This window comes from Rhinopithecus bieti, unplaced genomic scaffold, assembly GCF_001698545.2.
Source record: "Rhinopithecus bieti isolate Rb0 unplaced genomic scaffold, ASM169854v2 scaffold_2453, whole genome shotgun sequence".
Taxonomy (NCBI): Eukaryota; Metazoa; Chordata; class Mammalia; order Primates; family Cercopithecidae; genus Rhinopithecus; species Rhinopithecus bieti.
The window spans coordinates 4298695-4314285 of NW_016804447.1; the positions used below are offsets into that span (position 1 = coordinate 4298695).

Consider the following 15591-nt stretch of genomic DNA (forward strand, 5'->3'; position numbering starts at 1 on the left):
AGGGAGGGAAGGGGAGAGGGAGGGAGAGAAGGGGAAGGGAGGAAAGGGGAAGGAGGGAAGGAAGGAAAGAAGGAAGGAAGGAAGGAAGGAGGGAGGGAGGGAGGAGGGAAGGAAGGAAGGAAGGAAGGGAGGAAAAGAAAAGCCGGTCGCCGTGGCTCATGCCTATAATCCCAACACTTTGGGAAGCCGAGGCGTGCGGATCACGAGGTCAGGAGATTGAGACCATCCTGGCTAACATGGTGAAACCCCATCTCTACTAAAAATACAAAAAATTAGCCAGGTGTTTTGGCAGGCACTTGTAGTCCCAGCTACTGGGGAGGCTGAGGCAGGAGAATGGCGTGAACCTGGGAGGTGGAGCTTGTAGTGAACCAAGATAGCGACACTGCACTCCAGCCTGGGCGACAGAGCGGGACTTCATCTCAAAAAAAAAAGAAAGAAAGAAAAAACTTCTAGAAATGAAAAAAAAGACACTTAAAATGAAAATTAATGGGCATATTAAACCACAGGTATTCTCCACAGTTGAGGAAAGATTTAATTAATTGGATAATACATTTTTTAATCCAAAATGAAAAACAAAAAAGAAGGATATAAAATACAAAACAGACAAGACACGGTGGCTCATGGCTGTAATCCCAACATTTTGGGAGGCCAAGGCAGGAGGATCACTTGAGGTCAGGAAGTCAAGACCAGCCTCCAACCAGAGTCACAGATGGAGACCCCATCTCAAAAACCAAAAAATTAAAAACTAAAACAAGGAGAGGTGCAGTGGCTCACGCCTATAATTCCAGCACTTTGGGAAGCTGAGGCAGGAAGACTGCTTAAAGCCAGGACTTCAAGATCAGCCTAAGCAACATAATGAGATCCCATCTCTACCAAAAAAAAAGAAAAAAGCCAGGCATAGTGATGTGCACCTATAGTCCCACTACTAGAGACATCAGATTGGGAGAATTGCTTGAGCCCAAGAGTTTGAGGTGCAGTGAACTATGACCACGCTCCAGCCCAGGCAATAGAGCAAGACCTTGTCTCAAAAAATAAAAATAAAAATAATAAAACACATATAATAGAATAAATGATAAAGGGAAGAATTTTAACATACAGGAAGCCCCCAACTTAGGATAGTTTGACTTAAAATTTTTGACTTTATGACTGATTTATCAAGATGTAATCCCATCATAAATCGAGGAGCATCAGTATATCTAATGTAGGTTTCATATGGCAATATCGGAAAAAAATTGAGGCAACAGTCAAAGATAATCACCGAGAATTTTCCAAAACACTTCAAATACACATTGGTGTGTACAGAAAGCCCAATGAGTCTCAAGCAGGATTAAACACACACACACATATAACAGGAAATGAAAGAAAGAGACTAGAACAGATTGATTGGCTGATTAATTTTTATAAAACAACGACAAGAGTAGAGAAAAGGATCCCTTCAATAGAACCAAATAGACTAAAAACAGTCATCTCAACAGTAACAATATGACCCAGAAAAAAGACAGAGATGGAAGTTTTCAATGTGCTGACAAAAAAAAAAACAGATCTGTATGTAGAATTTTATGCTTAGCAAAATCGTGTTTCAAGAACGAGCATGAAATAAAATTTTAGACTGAAACTGAGAGTCTGGCAAATCAGTCCTCATTTTAAAAAATCCTACACGATGTACTATAACACAAAGAAAATAATTGTAAGTAGAAGGCCAAAGATGCAACAAGGAATGGTAAACAACTATACTGGTAAACACATGGATAAATCTAAAAACAATAATAACCTCTAATTTGTGAAGATAAAAGAAAATAAGATAAATCTAAACTACTGAACCACAATATAAGTTGGGAAGTAGTGATCCATATCAAAGCATTCAAAGGTCCTTGAAACAGAAGGAGAGAAAAGTATTTTAGACATTATGTATGTTACAAAAGAAACAAAAATGGGCCAGGCATGGTGACTCACACCTATAATCCCAGCACTTTGGGAGGCCGAGGTGGATGGATCACTTGAGGTCAGAAGTTCGAGACTAGCCTGGTCAACATGGTGAAATCCTGTCTCTACTAAAAACACAAAAAAATTAGCAGGGCATATTGGCATGCGCCTGTAATCCCAACTACTTAGGAGGCTGAGGTGGGAGAATCATTTGATCCTGGGAGATGGACATTGCAGTGACCCGAGATCACGTCACTGCACTCCAAGGCAACAAAACAAGACTGTCTCAAAAACATAAAAAGAAAAGAAACACTAAATCAACAGAATATAATGCATAATATCCAAACTAGTAGCAGTACCCAGGACTAACCCCAGCAATGTACTCCACCACCACGTGAAGGTTGCTTACCAAAGGGCCAGCAAATAAGAATGAACAGCTAGAGAGGTAGGAAAAAAACCAGAAGAGTGTGGTATTACAGAAGCACAGAAAAGAATGTGTAGTAAGGAAGTTAAATCCAAACTAAGGCAAAAAGAGAAAAAGAAACAGAAAAGCAGGATAAAGAGAAAGTACAAAGCGCAATAAAAATAAATCAAAATACACCAATAACCAAAATAATTCAAAGGGGTTTTCCCAGTTAAAAGACACGTGTTACGCTCTTTGCAAAAAACAAAAACAAAAAAAACCCACCTAAAACAAAAGGAACAAAAAAATATGAAAATGAAAAGAAAGAAAAAGTTCAGGAGCAGTGGCTCACACCTGTAATCCCAGAACTTTGGGAAGCTGAAGCAGGCAGATCACCTGAGGTCAAATGTTCGAGACCTGCCTGGCCAACGTGGCAAAACGCCGTCTCTACTAAAAATACGAAAAGAAATTAGCCAGGTGTGGTAGCACATACCTGTAATCCCAGCTATGCAGAAGGCTGAGGCAGGAGAATCACTTGAACCTGGGAGGCAGAGGTTGCAGTGAGCCAAGATTGCGCCACTGCACTCCAGCCTGGGCAACACAGTGAGACTCTGTCTCAAAAAAAAAAAAAAAAGAAAGAAAAGAAAGAAAGAAGAAGATACACAAAATACTAATCAAAACAAAACTGGGGTTATTCCACTACTATTAAACACCAATTCACTAAAAAGATATAACAGATCTAAGTAGATAAAATATGAAGCCAGTGACTAAACAGCGTATTAGAGAAGTTTGGCTCTGAAGGAAAGCAAATAACAGATGGTATCTGAAGAGGGGATTTCAAGTCAGAGAAAGAGATTTTGGTTTTGGTTTTTCTCATTTTTTATTTTTTGGTGTTCTTTTCTTATTTGTTTTCATATGAATCATATGGAACAAATTTGTATGTTATTGGGAATTACATGAAGTAGAGGTAAAAGTGAAGTAGCAGGAGGGAGAGAGGATAAATTAAGAATGAAAAGAATGGAATCCAGAGAACAAGACAAAGGAATGAAATTTGATAAAAAGGACTTTTTCTCAGTGTAATAAAGTAAGAGAAAACAGGCATGGCATAGGTATGATAAAATAAGAACATTTATCTAATAGTTCCTATTTTCTCAGTTATATATAAGGTGACTGAGAGAAGGTTAAAAAGAGACAGATTTCAAAACAAAGAAGGTACAAAATAACTATCTCAGAAAGTAGGAAGTTAATCCTACTAATACGATATTAACAGTATTGCCAAGCACTGCACAATACCAATACCCATCGGAATTGTTTTTTGGTGTTGTTCTGACTGAGGTCAACTAAATTATTACTAGATTCCTTTGAGTTCATCATATCACAATCACAGTTTCCAACTTTTTCTTAAAGACATTTCCTCAAATTTGTTCTTAATAAAGTCTAACTGATACTTCTCCTCCCCTCTCGCAAATTTGTAAAATCTTACTATGGTTAAAATATATATACATGGAGACAAATACTAAACAGATGGTCAGAGAGAGACAAAACAGAATGATGAATGGACAGAAAGAGGACATATCCAGAAACGTATGCACAATACACACTTGTCAACCAAGAGGTGGAGGAGAGCAGAGAAAAAAGACTGGGTAAGGACTACAGCTAGGCCTTCAAAGGGGCAACTGACAAAAAGTGTCAGAGCAAAATGTGAGCGTCTTGATCTCTTCGTGGCAGTATTATGGGTGAGTGTTATGTTCTTCACATTCCTTATCTCCTTTTTTTCTATAATCATCCAATATTACTTATTTATTAAAAATAATATTAATGCAACTAAAGCTGACTTTTCACATTTTTTGAGGTTTTTTCACTTATTTATAATACTTTGTGCATTCATTTTTATATAATGTATTTATATTTAATATAATATCTTTAATATCAAAGACAAAAGTCCTTACAAAGTCATACATGAAGATAGTAAATAATATGTAAATTTGATAACCCAATTTTTCCTTAGTGCAATAGTTCATGACAGTACACACACATAGATACTAATTAACCTGTAATTCTTTATAAACAGACATTTTAAAATCTTCAGTGAGATGACATTAGCATTAAAGACAAATTGGCAATATTATTTTTCAGAGTCTTAATGTACACTTTCTCAGTCTCACAACTAGGTACAGGTATACAGTTACAAGCATGTTTCAAAAGTCACATTCCAACTTATAAGAAAAACTTATGAGAAATTTTCCTAAACAAATCACCAATTGTTACACCAAATATTTGCTCATTTTCCCTTAAATAATATTGAATTTTATTGCCAAGTTATTATCATACCTCTGAAGAGCTTTCATTATTGACATCCACTGTGTTTATAGGAGTTGCTGATGAATCTAAATCAGAACCTTGAGAGCCAACTCTCCCAGGAGTCTGGAACACAAACAGAAGGGTGAAAAAAAGCAGACATTAACAATATATTCATAGGCCATTTAATAATCTAAACCTTTTCACATAAGAAAAGTAGATGTCTTTACAATAATAACAGCACTAACAGTATCCTTTATGGAAGACTATACCTAATGCTGTATCAAAATCTTTATATATGCATTTCTCTCATTTTCAGTCACTTTAAATTAATAAAATGTATACAACGCTTTTCAAAGTCTTCAAGTCACCTTCACGAAACATCTTATTTAATCAAAATGACATCTCTTAAGACAGATAAGATGGATGTTATCTCTGTAGAGAAGAAAACAGATTTAGAGTAGGAAGTGACTTGTTCACCATTGTACTCTTTTGTTTTGGTTGTTTTTTGAGTTGGGGTCTTGCTCTGTCACCCAGGCTGGAGTGCAGTGGTGCAATCTCAGCTCACTGCAACCTCCGCCTCCCAGGCTCAAGTGATCCTCCCATCTCAGCCACCCAAGTAGCTGGGACCACAGGCACACACCACCACACCCAGCTACTTTGTTGTATTTTTGGTAAAGACGAGCTTTCACCATGTTGCCCAAAATGGTCTCAAACTCCTGAGCTCAAACAATCTGCCCACCTCCGCCTCCCAAAGTGCTGGGGTTACAGATGTAAGCCATGATGCTCAGACTACCATTGTACTGTTAACAAAAATCAGAAAGTCCTCAAGATGTAAGCTCAAGGAGGAAAAAAAAATCAGAAAGTTCTCAAGATCCAAGTTAAGGCAAAAAAATCCGAAGATGCAGAACTAAAATGCAGATCTGATTTCTTTGACAATGCTTTCCCTCTCTCTCTCTTTTTTTTGAAACAAGAGTCTTGCTCTGTCACCCAGGCTGGAGTATAGTGGCACGATCTCGGCTCACTGCTATCTCTGCCTCCTGGGTTCAAGCAATTCTCCTGCCTCAGACTCCTGAGTAGCTGGGACTACAGACACATGCCACCATGTCCAGCTAATTTTTCTGTGTGTATCTTTAGTGGAAACAGGGTTTCACCATGTTGGCCAGGCTGTTCTCGAACTCCTGACCCCAAGTGATCCCCCCGCTTTGGCCTCCCAAAGTGCTGGGATTACAGGCGTGAGCTACAGCACCCAGCCGGCAATGCTCTCTTTTCTACACAAACTAAAACTACAGTGATTCAAGTGGTGCAAAAAAGACCAAATGCAGCCCAAGTTATCAAGTCCCCATCACCTACCATTCAAACCAGTCATTACCATCCATCTCCATTGATATGACACCATCAGAGGCACACTGATATGATGGTGTCATTGATATGACACCATCAGAGGCACATTTTGGAGGGTTAAAGGTCTTTTCCTCCTGCACCATTTATCACTTAGCATTATCATTTATTAAAATATAGGTGTTACTTTTACATCAAATTGCTTTTTGGATGAATTTGAAACACAGTAAAACACTGCGTAAAAAGAGATTTAGAGCACAAAAACTGACTCAATAATGCTCATCAAAAAATATATATGGTACATGCTAGCATTATCCACACTTTACACATGAGGGAACCAAGGCATAGAGACTAAGTAAATTGCCCAAAGTCAGACGGGTAATAAAGGGAAGAAGGGATTTTAATTAGAGCAGTATGGCTCTTAATCACTAACCAATACTCCTTCTCTGTTAGACATCTCCACTGAAATGCCCCTCAATCACCCAAGATTCAAAACACCTCACTACATATTTGCCTCAAGATGTGAACATCCTGTACATCACTACTAAATGTTCAACCTAAATGCCAAATAAGGATGAATTCATAATGCTATATTCATCAAAATGATTATAAAAACTACATACAATGGAAAAATATACATGATTTAAATTATATATAAAACTACTGATATAAGAAAAAAGACTAAAAGAAATATTCCAAAATTCAAATAATGATTTCTGTAGTAAAACAGGAATCTTCATTTTATGTTTTCAGTTTTAGTTTTGCTACTTTTTTTTTTCAGAATTTTAGATACACACTTGAATTGCTTTTATCTTGAAAAAAATGTTTTATGTTAAAGATAAGCAAACCTCCAGTTGAATAGACAGCATTCCTTTTTTTTTCCTCATGCAGATACTCTGCACATTTATTTACAGGCATACTCATTTTATTGTGTGTCACTTTATTGCACTTTGCAGATGTGGTGCTTTTTAGATATTGAAAGTTGATGTCAACTCTGCCGTCAAGCAAATCTATTGCTGCCATTTTTTCAAAAGCATGTGCTCATTTTGTATCTCTGTGTCACATTTTTTTATTCTCACAATATTTCAAGCTTTTTTATTATTATCATATCTGTTATGGTGACCTGTGATGAATGATCTTTGAAGTTACTGCAATTATTTTGGGGCACTACAACCCATACCCATATAAGATGGCAAACTTAATTGATAAATGTTGTGTGTGTTCTGACTGCTCCACTCACTGGCCATTTCCCAGTCTCTCTCCCTTCTCCTTGAGCCTCCCTATTCCTTGAGACACAACCATATTAAAATTAGACCAATTAATAACCCTATAATGGCCTCTAAGTGTTCAAGTGAAAAGAAGAGCTGCTCATTTCTCACTTTAAATCAAAAGCTAGAAATGATTAAGCTTAATAAGAAGAAATGTGGAAAGCTGAAACAGACCAAAGGCTAGGCCTTTGTGCCAAACAGCCAAATGTGAATGCAAAGAAAAAGTTCCTGAGGAAATTAAAAGTGCTACTCCAGTGAACACACAAATGATAAGAGCACAAATTGCTGAGAACATTTTAGTGACCTGGATAGAAGTTCAAACCAGCCATAACATTCCCTTAAACCAAAGCCTAATTCAGAGAAAGGCCATCTCTTCAATTCTACGAAGGCTGACGGAGACGAGGAAGCTGCAGAAGAAATGTTTGAAGGTAGCAGAGGTTGGTTCATGGGATTTAAGGAAAGAAGCTGTCTCCATAACATAAAAATGCAAAGTGAAACAGCAAGTGATGAAGAAGCTGCAGCAAGTTATCCAGAAGATCTAGCTAAGATAACTGATGTAGATGTCTAATAACAGATTTTCAATTCAGAAAAAAACAGCCTTCTATTGGAAGAAGATGTCATCTAGAACTACTATGGCTAGAGAAGAGAAATCAATACTGGGTTTCCCAGCTTCGACTTCCAAGCTTCAAAGAACAGGGTAATTCTTGTTAGGGGTTAATGTAGCTGATGACTTTTAAGTTCAAGCCAATGATCATTTATACCGTTCTGAAATTCCTAGGACCCTTAAGAATTATGCTAATGCTACTCTGTGCTCTATAAATAGAGCGAGAAAGCCTAATTAATAGCACATCTGTTTACCACATGGATCACTGAATTTTTTTTTTTTTTTGAGACAGAGTCTCACTCTGTTGTCCAGGCTGGAGTGCAATGGCCCAATCTCGGCTCACTGCAAGCTCCACCTCCCGGGTTCATGCCATTCTCCAGCCTCTGCCTCCTGCCTCAGAGTAGCCTCAGAGTAGGTCTTTCACACCTAAGTAACAAAAGGACCAGAGGCTACTCCCTTTAACCTTTTCTGCACGGCAGATGGGAAATTGGCTATCCACAACAAATCAGATTGCAGGCAACTCCTCATTTGCATAGAAGTATAACTGTGTGGCTTCACCCTAGGCTCTGATTGGTTGCCTTTTGCAACCAATCAGATGTTTGCACAGGAGTGTGACCTCTGTAATTTTACTTCAGCCTCTGGTTGGCTGCTTTCTGCAACCAACCAGACTGATTGTGGGCTATCACTTCATTTACATGAGGTGAGCGTGAAGTGGCTAATGGGAAACGTCCAGGGAGTATTTGGACCCAAGAAGATTCTGCATCCAGGCCCTTGAGCCGCTGCTCAGGCCCACTCCCACACTGTGGAGTGTACTTTTGTTTTCAATAAATCTCTGCTTTCGTTCTTTTGTTGCTTCATTCTTTCTTTGCTTTGCTGGGCATTTTGCCCAATTCTTTATTCAAAACGCCAAGAACCTGGACAACCTGCAGTCACAACCCTCTACCAGTGACACTAGGAAGGCTGAGGCAGGAGGATCACTTAAGCCCAGGAATTCAAAAATGCAGTGAGCTATGATCACACAACTGCACTATAGACTGGGTGACAGAGCGAGACTCTGTCTCATCAAAGAAAAAAAGATTACAAATCACTGAAAGTTCAAACGATTGTTAGCATTTTACAGCAATAAAATATTTTTTAATTAAGGTATCTACTTAATTAGACATAATGCTATTGCACACTTAATAGACTACAGTATGCTGTGAATATAATTTTTATATGCACTGTGAAACCAAAGAATTTATGTGACTCATTTTGTTGCAATACTTGTTTCATTGCAGTGATCTAGAACCAAGCCCGCAATATCTCCGAGATATGCCTATATACAAGTATGCCTATATACTTGTAAAATTTTTAAATAAATCGGGAAACTAGAACAAATACAAAATAACAACCAGTAATTAAAGCTACAGAGAAACTCCCAAACTCTTCTTAAACATACTTCTTCAAAGAAGGGTATAAGATTAAACTTTTATTTCATATTCTGGATAGAGTATTAACCTAGCATGCCATGACAAGGTGGAAATAAAATGATCTTGAACCTTTTTTAAAGTACTTATGTTCTTTAGGATTCTCAAAAGAACTCAGGGTTCTGGGAGGTTCTGTCAACTAAAGATGACAAAGAAGGAACATTATGGCTGGGTGAAATGGCTCACGTCTGTAATCCCAGCACTTTGGGAGGCTGAGGTGGGTGGATCACTTCAGGTTAGGAGTTCGAGACCAGCCTGGCCAATATGGTAAAACCCCATCTCTACTAAAAATACAAAAATTGGCTGGGTATGGTGGTGCACACCTGTAATCCCAGCTATTCGGGAGGCTGAGGCAGGAGAATTGCTTGAACCTGGGAGGCAGAAGTTGCAGTGAGCCGAGATCATGCCACTGTACTCCAGCCTGGGTGACAGAGCGAGATACCATCTCAAAAAANTTCTTAGAGACAGGTCTCACGATGCTGCCCAGGCTGGTCTTGAACTCCCAGGCTCAAGTGATCCTCCACCTACTTCATCCTCCCAAAGTGCTGAGATTACAGACAAGAGCCCCTGCATCCAGCCTATGTTTCAATAAAGATGGTTAGAGAACATCAGAGGCACAGTTCAGAAAGAGGCACCTTACTAATGAGAAAAAAAAAAAAGAAACATTGTTGAGAGATAGAGGAGGCAATAACTATCCTGTCCAAGAATAGTAGCAACCACCACACCAAAGCTTATCGAAAACAGGTAGAAAGTGGCAGAATTTCAATAAAGTACTAAAGATGAAGAATGCAAAATGAATCTCTGGCCAAAGGCAAAAAAAAAGAAAAACGAGAGGAGCTGGATATGAGGAGTCTCCATTTGGTTGTCAGTATCAGGAGACACTAACCAAAATGATGAAATTGTAAGACTTTCATCCTCAGAGAAGTCAGAGAAGGTTAAGCCAACCAATACATGAGTGAAATAAACATGAATTTTAGATACCACCTATCTAGATCAAATCCCACTTCAGCCTAACTTCAATTTGCTACAGGCTTTAGAGAGGTTGCACTTTATTGCCAGGTCTTGGAACCTGAGCACTACCTCCTGCCTCAGCATGGTTGCTGACCCTTCTTCTGGGAAGTTTCCACTTTCTAGACAAGCAGACAAAGCTTGTGAAATAATCAAAGCAGTGATGCCAAGGATGTCATGGCAGAAGGCCTGGGTTCCTGAGCCACTGAGAGCTCACAGGGCTCGATTTGACATTCCTGATGCATTACACAGGCACATTCATCCTGCTGACACTGTAATCTGCCCTCATTGGGAAAGTCAGGATCATCTTCCTGGGTACTGAACAGGGTCAGCTTTTAATCTAGTCTCTTCACTTTGTGGTGAGACCAAAGGTGCTGGAAGAATTAGGGGAGAGGAAGCAGTGGGCCTCTATTTTCTCCTTCCTCTTGCTCGGTCTCATTTTCTTTGTCCTTACAATCTTCCTAAAATGCCTATGCTTTTTTGGAAGTTGATCTAGCTTTCTTTTCTGGACTGGAGGCACAGCAGGATATTGTGAAACCTCAGCCACATGACTCTTGGGTGTCTCCTCCAATGGCTGTGATAATGATTCCAAACTTTTCTTCAGAGGGTCATTCTCCCTTGGGTGGAATTTATCTTCTGCATCTTGAGTATTTGGTGATAAGTTCAAGTGTTTTTTTGTTTTTTTGTTTGCTTGTTTTTGAGACAGTGTCGCACTGTCTCCCAGGCTAGAGTGCAGTGACGCGATCTCGGCTCACTGCAAGCTCCACCTCCCAGGACCACGCCATTCTCCTGCCTCCGCCACCCGAGTAGCTGGGACTACAGGCGCCCACCACCACGCCTGGCTAATTTTTGTATTTTTAGTAGAGAGAGGGTTTCACCATGTTAGCCAAGATGGTCTCGATCTCCTGACCTTGTGATCCACCCACCTCGGCCTCCCAAAGTGCCGGGATTACAGGTATGAGCCACAGCACCCGGCCCAGGTTCAAGTCCTTAGTGACATGTTTGGCGATTAGAGATTCCTAAACTCTGTCACTGAGTTTTTTGTTGTTGTTTTTTTTTTTTAACCTACTATGCTGATCCCAGCCAGCTTTGCAGAAACAAGGAATCACAACAAAAGGGACCAAAAGTCAAATGATTTTTTTAAAAAGGTAGTTAACACCCTGACTGTTTCCAATGATGTATCCTTAGCTATCACAGACACAGGAGGAATACTGATCTCAGATTTCTCCCCTCGATTTATCTAAAGGCATTCAAGGGCTTTCAGAAAAAAAGTCCTCAAATTCTTCTCAGCCTAGGGAATCTCAGATTTCCTGGTACAGTATGGAGCAGCAGGCCTCAGTCTCCACAGTCCCTTTAAATTTTCCTAAAATCTAACATTCTAAAACTGTCTAAATTTATCCAGAGTATGTTTTTACTGTGTTCATTTAATGCCCACAAAATTTTCTTGTTTTCATATCAGCTACAGTCCTGCCAACACCAAAGCAAGATTTGTTCCCAAAATAATACAATTGAGACACGAATTTATAAATAAATAAAAGCCAGTTCTGGATTTAATGAAACATTCATGGATGTGGCAAAAAGTAAATGGCGAAAACGTTTTAAAACAGCACTTAAATTTTGTTTTTGTTTTTGTTTTGTTTTGTTTTGTTTTGTTTGAGACAGTCTCGCTCTGTCACCCAGGCTGGAGTACAACAGCATGATCTCGGCTCACTGCAACCTCTGCCTCCCAGGTTCAAGTGATTCTCCTGCCTCAGCCTCCCCAGTAGCTGGAATTATGGGCACACGCCACCACACCCAGCTAATTTTTGTATTTTTAGTAGAGACGGGGTTTCACCATGTTGGCCACGCTGGTCTCGAACTCCTGACCTCAACTGATCCACCTGCCTCAGCCTCCCAAAGTGCTGGGATTACAGGCATGAGACAACATGTCCAGGCTAAATTGGATATTTAATATAAAGAACCGTTCTATAAAACTAAAAATTCATTTTTGATTCATTAACATTTCAATAGCTTCACACTACGATGGTATTAAGAATAATGAAAGATACTGGTAACAGGAAGTTATACTTCCAAAGAACTATATTTTCCCCATTTGTTTACTTTATTTTTCCAGATGCCAGATGGCTTTTCACTAAGGTTTTCCTTGACTGAGAGGAAGTAAGTAATTCAAAGAAATATTGTACTTTTTTTATTTTTGTAAAGATAAAGTCTCCGTATGTTGCCTAGGCTCATCTCGAACTTACGGGCTCCAGTGATTCTCCTGCCTCAGCCTCCCAAAATGCTGGGATTACAGGTGTGAGCCACCATGGCCACCTGAAATAAGGTACTTCTACAAATCCTATTATCACCACCAAAAATACCCTTTCTCAAATTTGCCTAAAATAATCCTAGTAAATGTACCTAAGTAAAGCCCAAGAGGCACAGGGAGTAAACGGAAACCCTCACAAGATAGGGGTTTTTGATGCCCATATTTTAAGTATACTCCTCATGATTGTTGTTAAATTATCTAAGAACTTCTTGTTCTTTTTTTTTTTTTTTTTTTTGAGACGGAGTTTCACTTTTGTTGCCCAAGCGGGAGTGCAATGGCACGATCTCGGCTCACTGCAACCTCTGCCTCCCAGATTCAGGCGATTCTCCTGCCTCAGCCTCCCGAGTAGCTGGGACTACAGGTGCACACCACCATGCCCAGCTAATTTTTTGTATTTTTAGTAGAAACGGGGTTTTTCCATGTTGGTCAGTCTGGTCTCAAACTCCTGACCTCAGATGATCCGCCCACCTCAGCCTCCCAAAGTGCTGGGATTACAGGCGTGAGCCACTGCACCCGGCCTTCATTCTTGTTCTATTTTTAAGCCACTAAAATTCCTTTATTTCAATGAGAAGCCCAAAAACAATAAAATTAACTCTAAATAAACAATATAAAGCATTCTGACTTTTCACTTATAAAAGTTTTATTTTGCAAAAAGAATGGGATTGGAATGATGTATGCTAAAAATTTAAAGTGATAGGCTGGGCACAATGACTCACATCTGTAATCCACCACTTTGGGAGGCCGAGGTGGGAGGATCACGTCAGCCCAGGAAGTCAACACTGCAGTGAACTGTGATTATGCCACTTTACTCCAGCCTGGGCAACAGAGTAAGACCTTGTCTCCAAAAAAAAAAAAAAAAAAAAAAAAAGAATTTCAAATATTATTAAGATGGAACCAATCTTAAAAACAAGGTAAGTATCACAATGGACCAAAAATAAAATTGAAACATAGAGTATCCAGGATTCTGGAACCTAAAACAGGTAGAGGCAGCTAAGTTCAGTAATAAGAACCAAAATCGCCCTGGATGTGCAAGGTAATAAAAAGCCAGGCCCACTGTGAAAACTTAGTAATCCAGGCAAGGCAACTATCTCTTGCAATGAATAGAAACTCTTTAAAAAGCTGTAAATCCGGCCAGGTGCGATGGCTCACGCGTGTAATCCCAGCACTTTGGGAGGCCAAGGTGGGCATAACACGAGGTCAGGAGTTCTAGACCAGCCTGGCCAACAGGGTGAAACCCCGTCTCTACTAAAAATACAAAAATAGCTGGGCGTGGTGGTAGGTACCTGTAATCTGAGCTACTCGGGAGGCTGAAGCAGTAGAATCATTAGAACCTGGGAGGCAGAGGTTGCAGTGAGCCAAGACTGCACCACTGCACTCCAGCCTGGGCAATGGCGCAAAATTCTGTCTCAAAAAAAAAAAAAAAAGCTGGAAATCTTGCCATGCACTGTTTAGGCCCAAAATCTGAGCAGAGCTTTTCCAGGTAGAGATGAGAGGGCATTCCAACCAAAGCATTATTTGTAACAGTTTATAAATCATAAGTAACCTATATGTTAAAATGAAGAAACTGTTAACTATGACGTAACTGTTCAATAGTCTTGACAATTAATGGGATAAGTGTGCAGGTTATAAAGTATGAAGGTTATGTAGAAAAATGAGAATACAGTCGGAAGCAGTGGCTCACGCCTGTAATCCCAGCACTTTGGGAGGCAGAGGCAGGCAGATTACCTGAGGTCGGGAATTCGAGACCAGCCTGACCAACATGGAGAAACCCCGTCTCTACTAAAATATAAAAGTTAGCCGGGCATGGTGGCAGGTGCCTGTAGTCTCAGCTACTTGGGAAGCTGAGGCAGGAGAATCACTTGAACCCGGGAGGTGGAGGTTGCAGTGAGCCAAGACAGCACCATTGCACTCCAGCCTGGGCAACAAAGGCAAAACTCTATCTCAAAAAAAAAAAAGAAAAATGAGAATGCATATGATATATGATACAGCTACTATGAGAAATAAAAAAAAGAAAAAACAAAAAAAAGAAAGAAAAGAATGTATATGATATAAATCCCGAATTTGCCAAAGAGGTAAATACAGCATTGGAATATATTATGACTTCAATTACATAAACATATACACACATAAAAAGATTAAAAGGTAATCATATAAAACCAATGAGTTTCATGTTAGGGTGATTTTTTTTGTTGTTACTTTTCCCTCTTATATTACTGAAAAGATGAGATTTGTGCTAAGATGATTTTATTAACCACCCAGCTACTTCCACCCATAATTTTTTGTTAGTGTTGTCATATTACTTTTTAAAGTTTTCTTTTTTTTTTTTTCCTTTTTTTCTTTTTTGAGACGGAGTTTCTCTCTTGTTGCCCAGGCTGGAGCGCAATGGCGCTATCTTGGCTCACCGCAACCTCTGCCTTCCGGGTTCAAGCGATTCTCCTGCCTCAGCCTCCTGAGTAGCTGGGATTATAGGCATGCACCACCACCCTGGCTAATTTTGTATTTTTAGTAGAGACAGGGTTTCTCCATGTTGGTCAGGCTGGTCTTGAACTCCCAACCTCAGGTGATCCGCCCACCCTGGCCCCCCAAAGTGCTGGGATTACAGGCATGAGCCACTGCACCCGGCCAAAAGTTTTCTCATTTTTAAAAAACTATTTGGGCTTGACAAGAAGACCCAGAGAATTCTAATTATCAAGCACTTATCATTAATGTTTAAGTAGCTACAACCAAACAGACCAACTAAAGGAAAACCAGCTACAACAAAACTATTTCTCTATTCACTATACTTCTGAACAAATGTTTGAGTTTTCCACACCAATTCTCTGCAGACACCAACTGTATGTCCTACAATTTAATTGAATTCTGACACTATCTGGAATTAGCAGAGACCTCACAGACTAAGGGACCAGTCTCTTAAGACTGCCCTCCCCTTCTAACGCCAATAGCAAATAAAAGGTCCACAGGTTACCCACACT

General features: G+C 39.5%; 1 protein-coding gene across 1 annotated transcript in view; it reads right to left on the reverse strand.

The window, feature by feature from the left end:
* The window catches only part of EEA1 (early endosome antigen 1), a 165493-nt gene that overhangs the window by 122506 nt on the left and 27396 nt on the right, over nucleotides 1-15591 (reverse strand). The window contains 1 exon segment of the mRNA XM_017868342.1: nucleotides 4658-4750. Within this exon segment, the coding sequence (XP_017723831.1) occupies nucleotides 4658-4750 (93 nt within the window).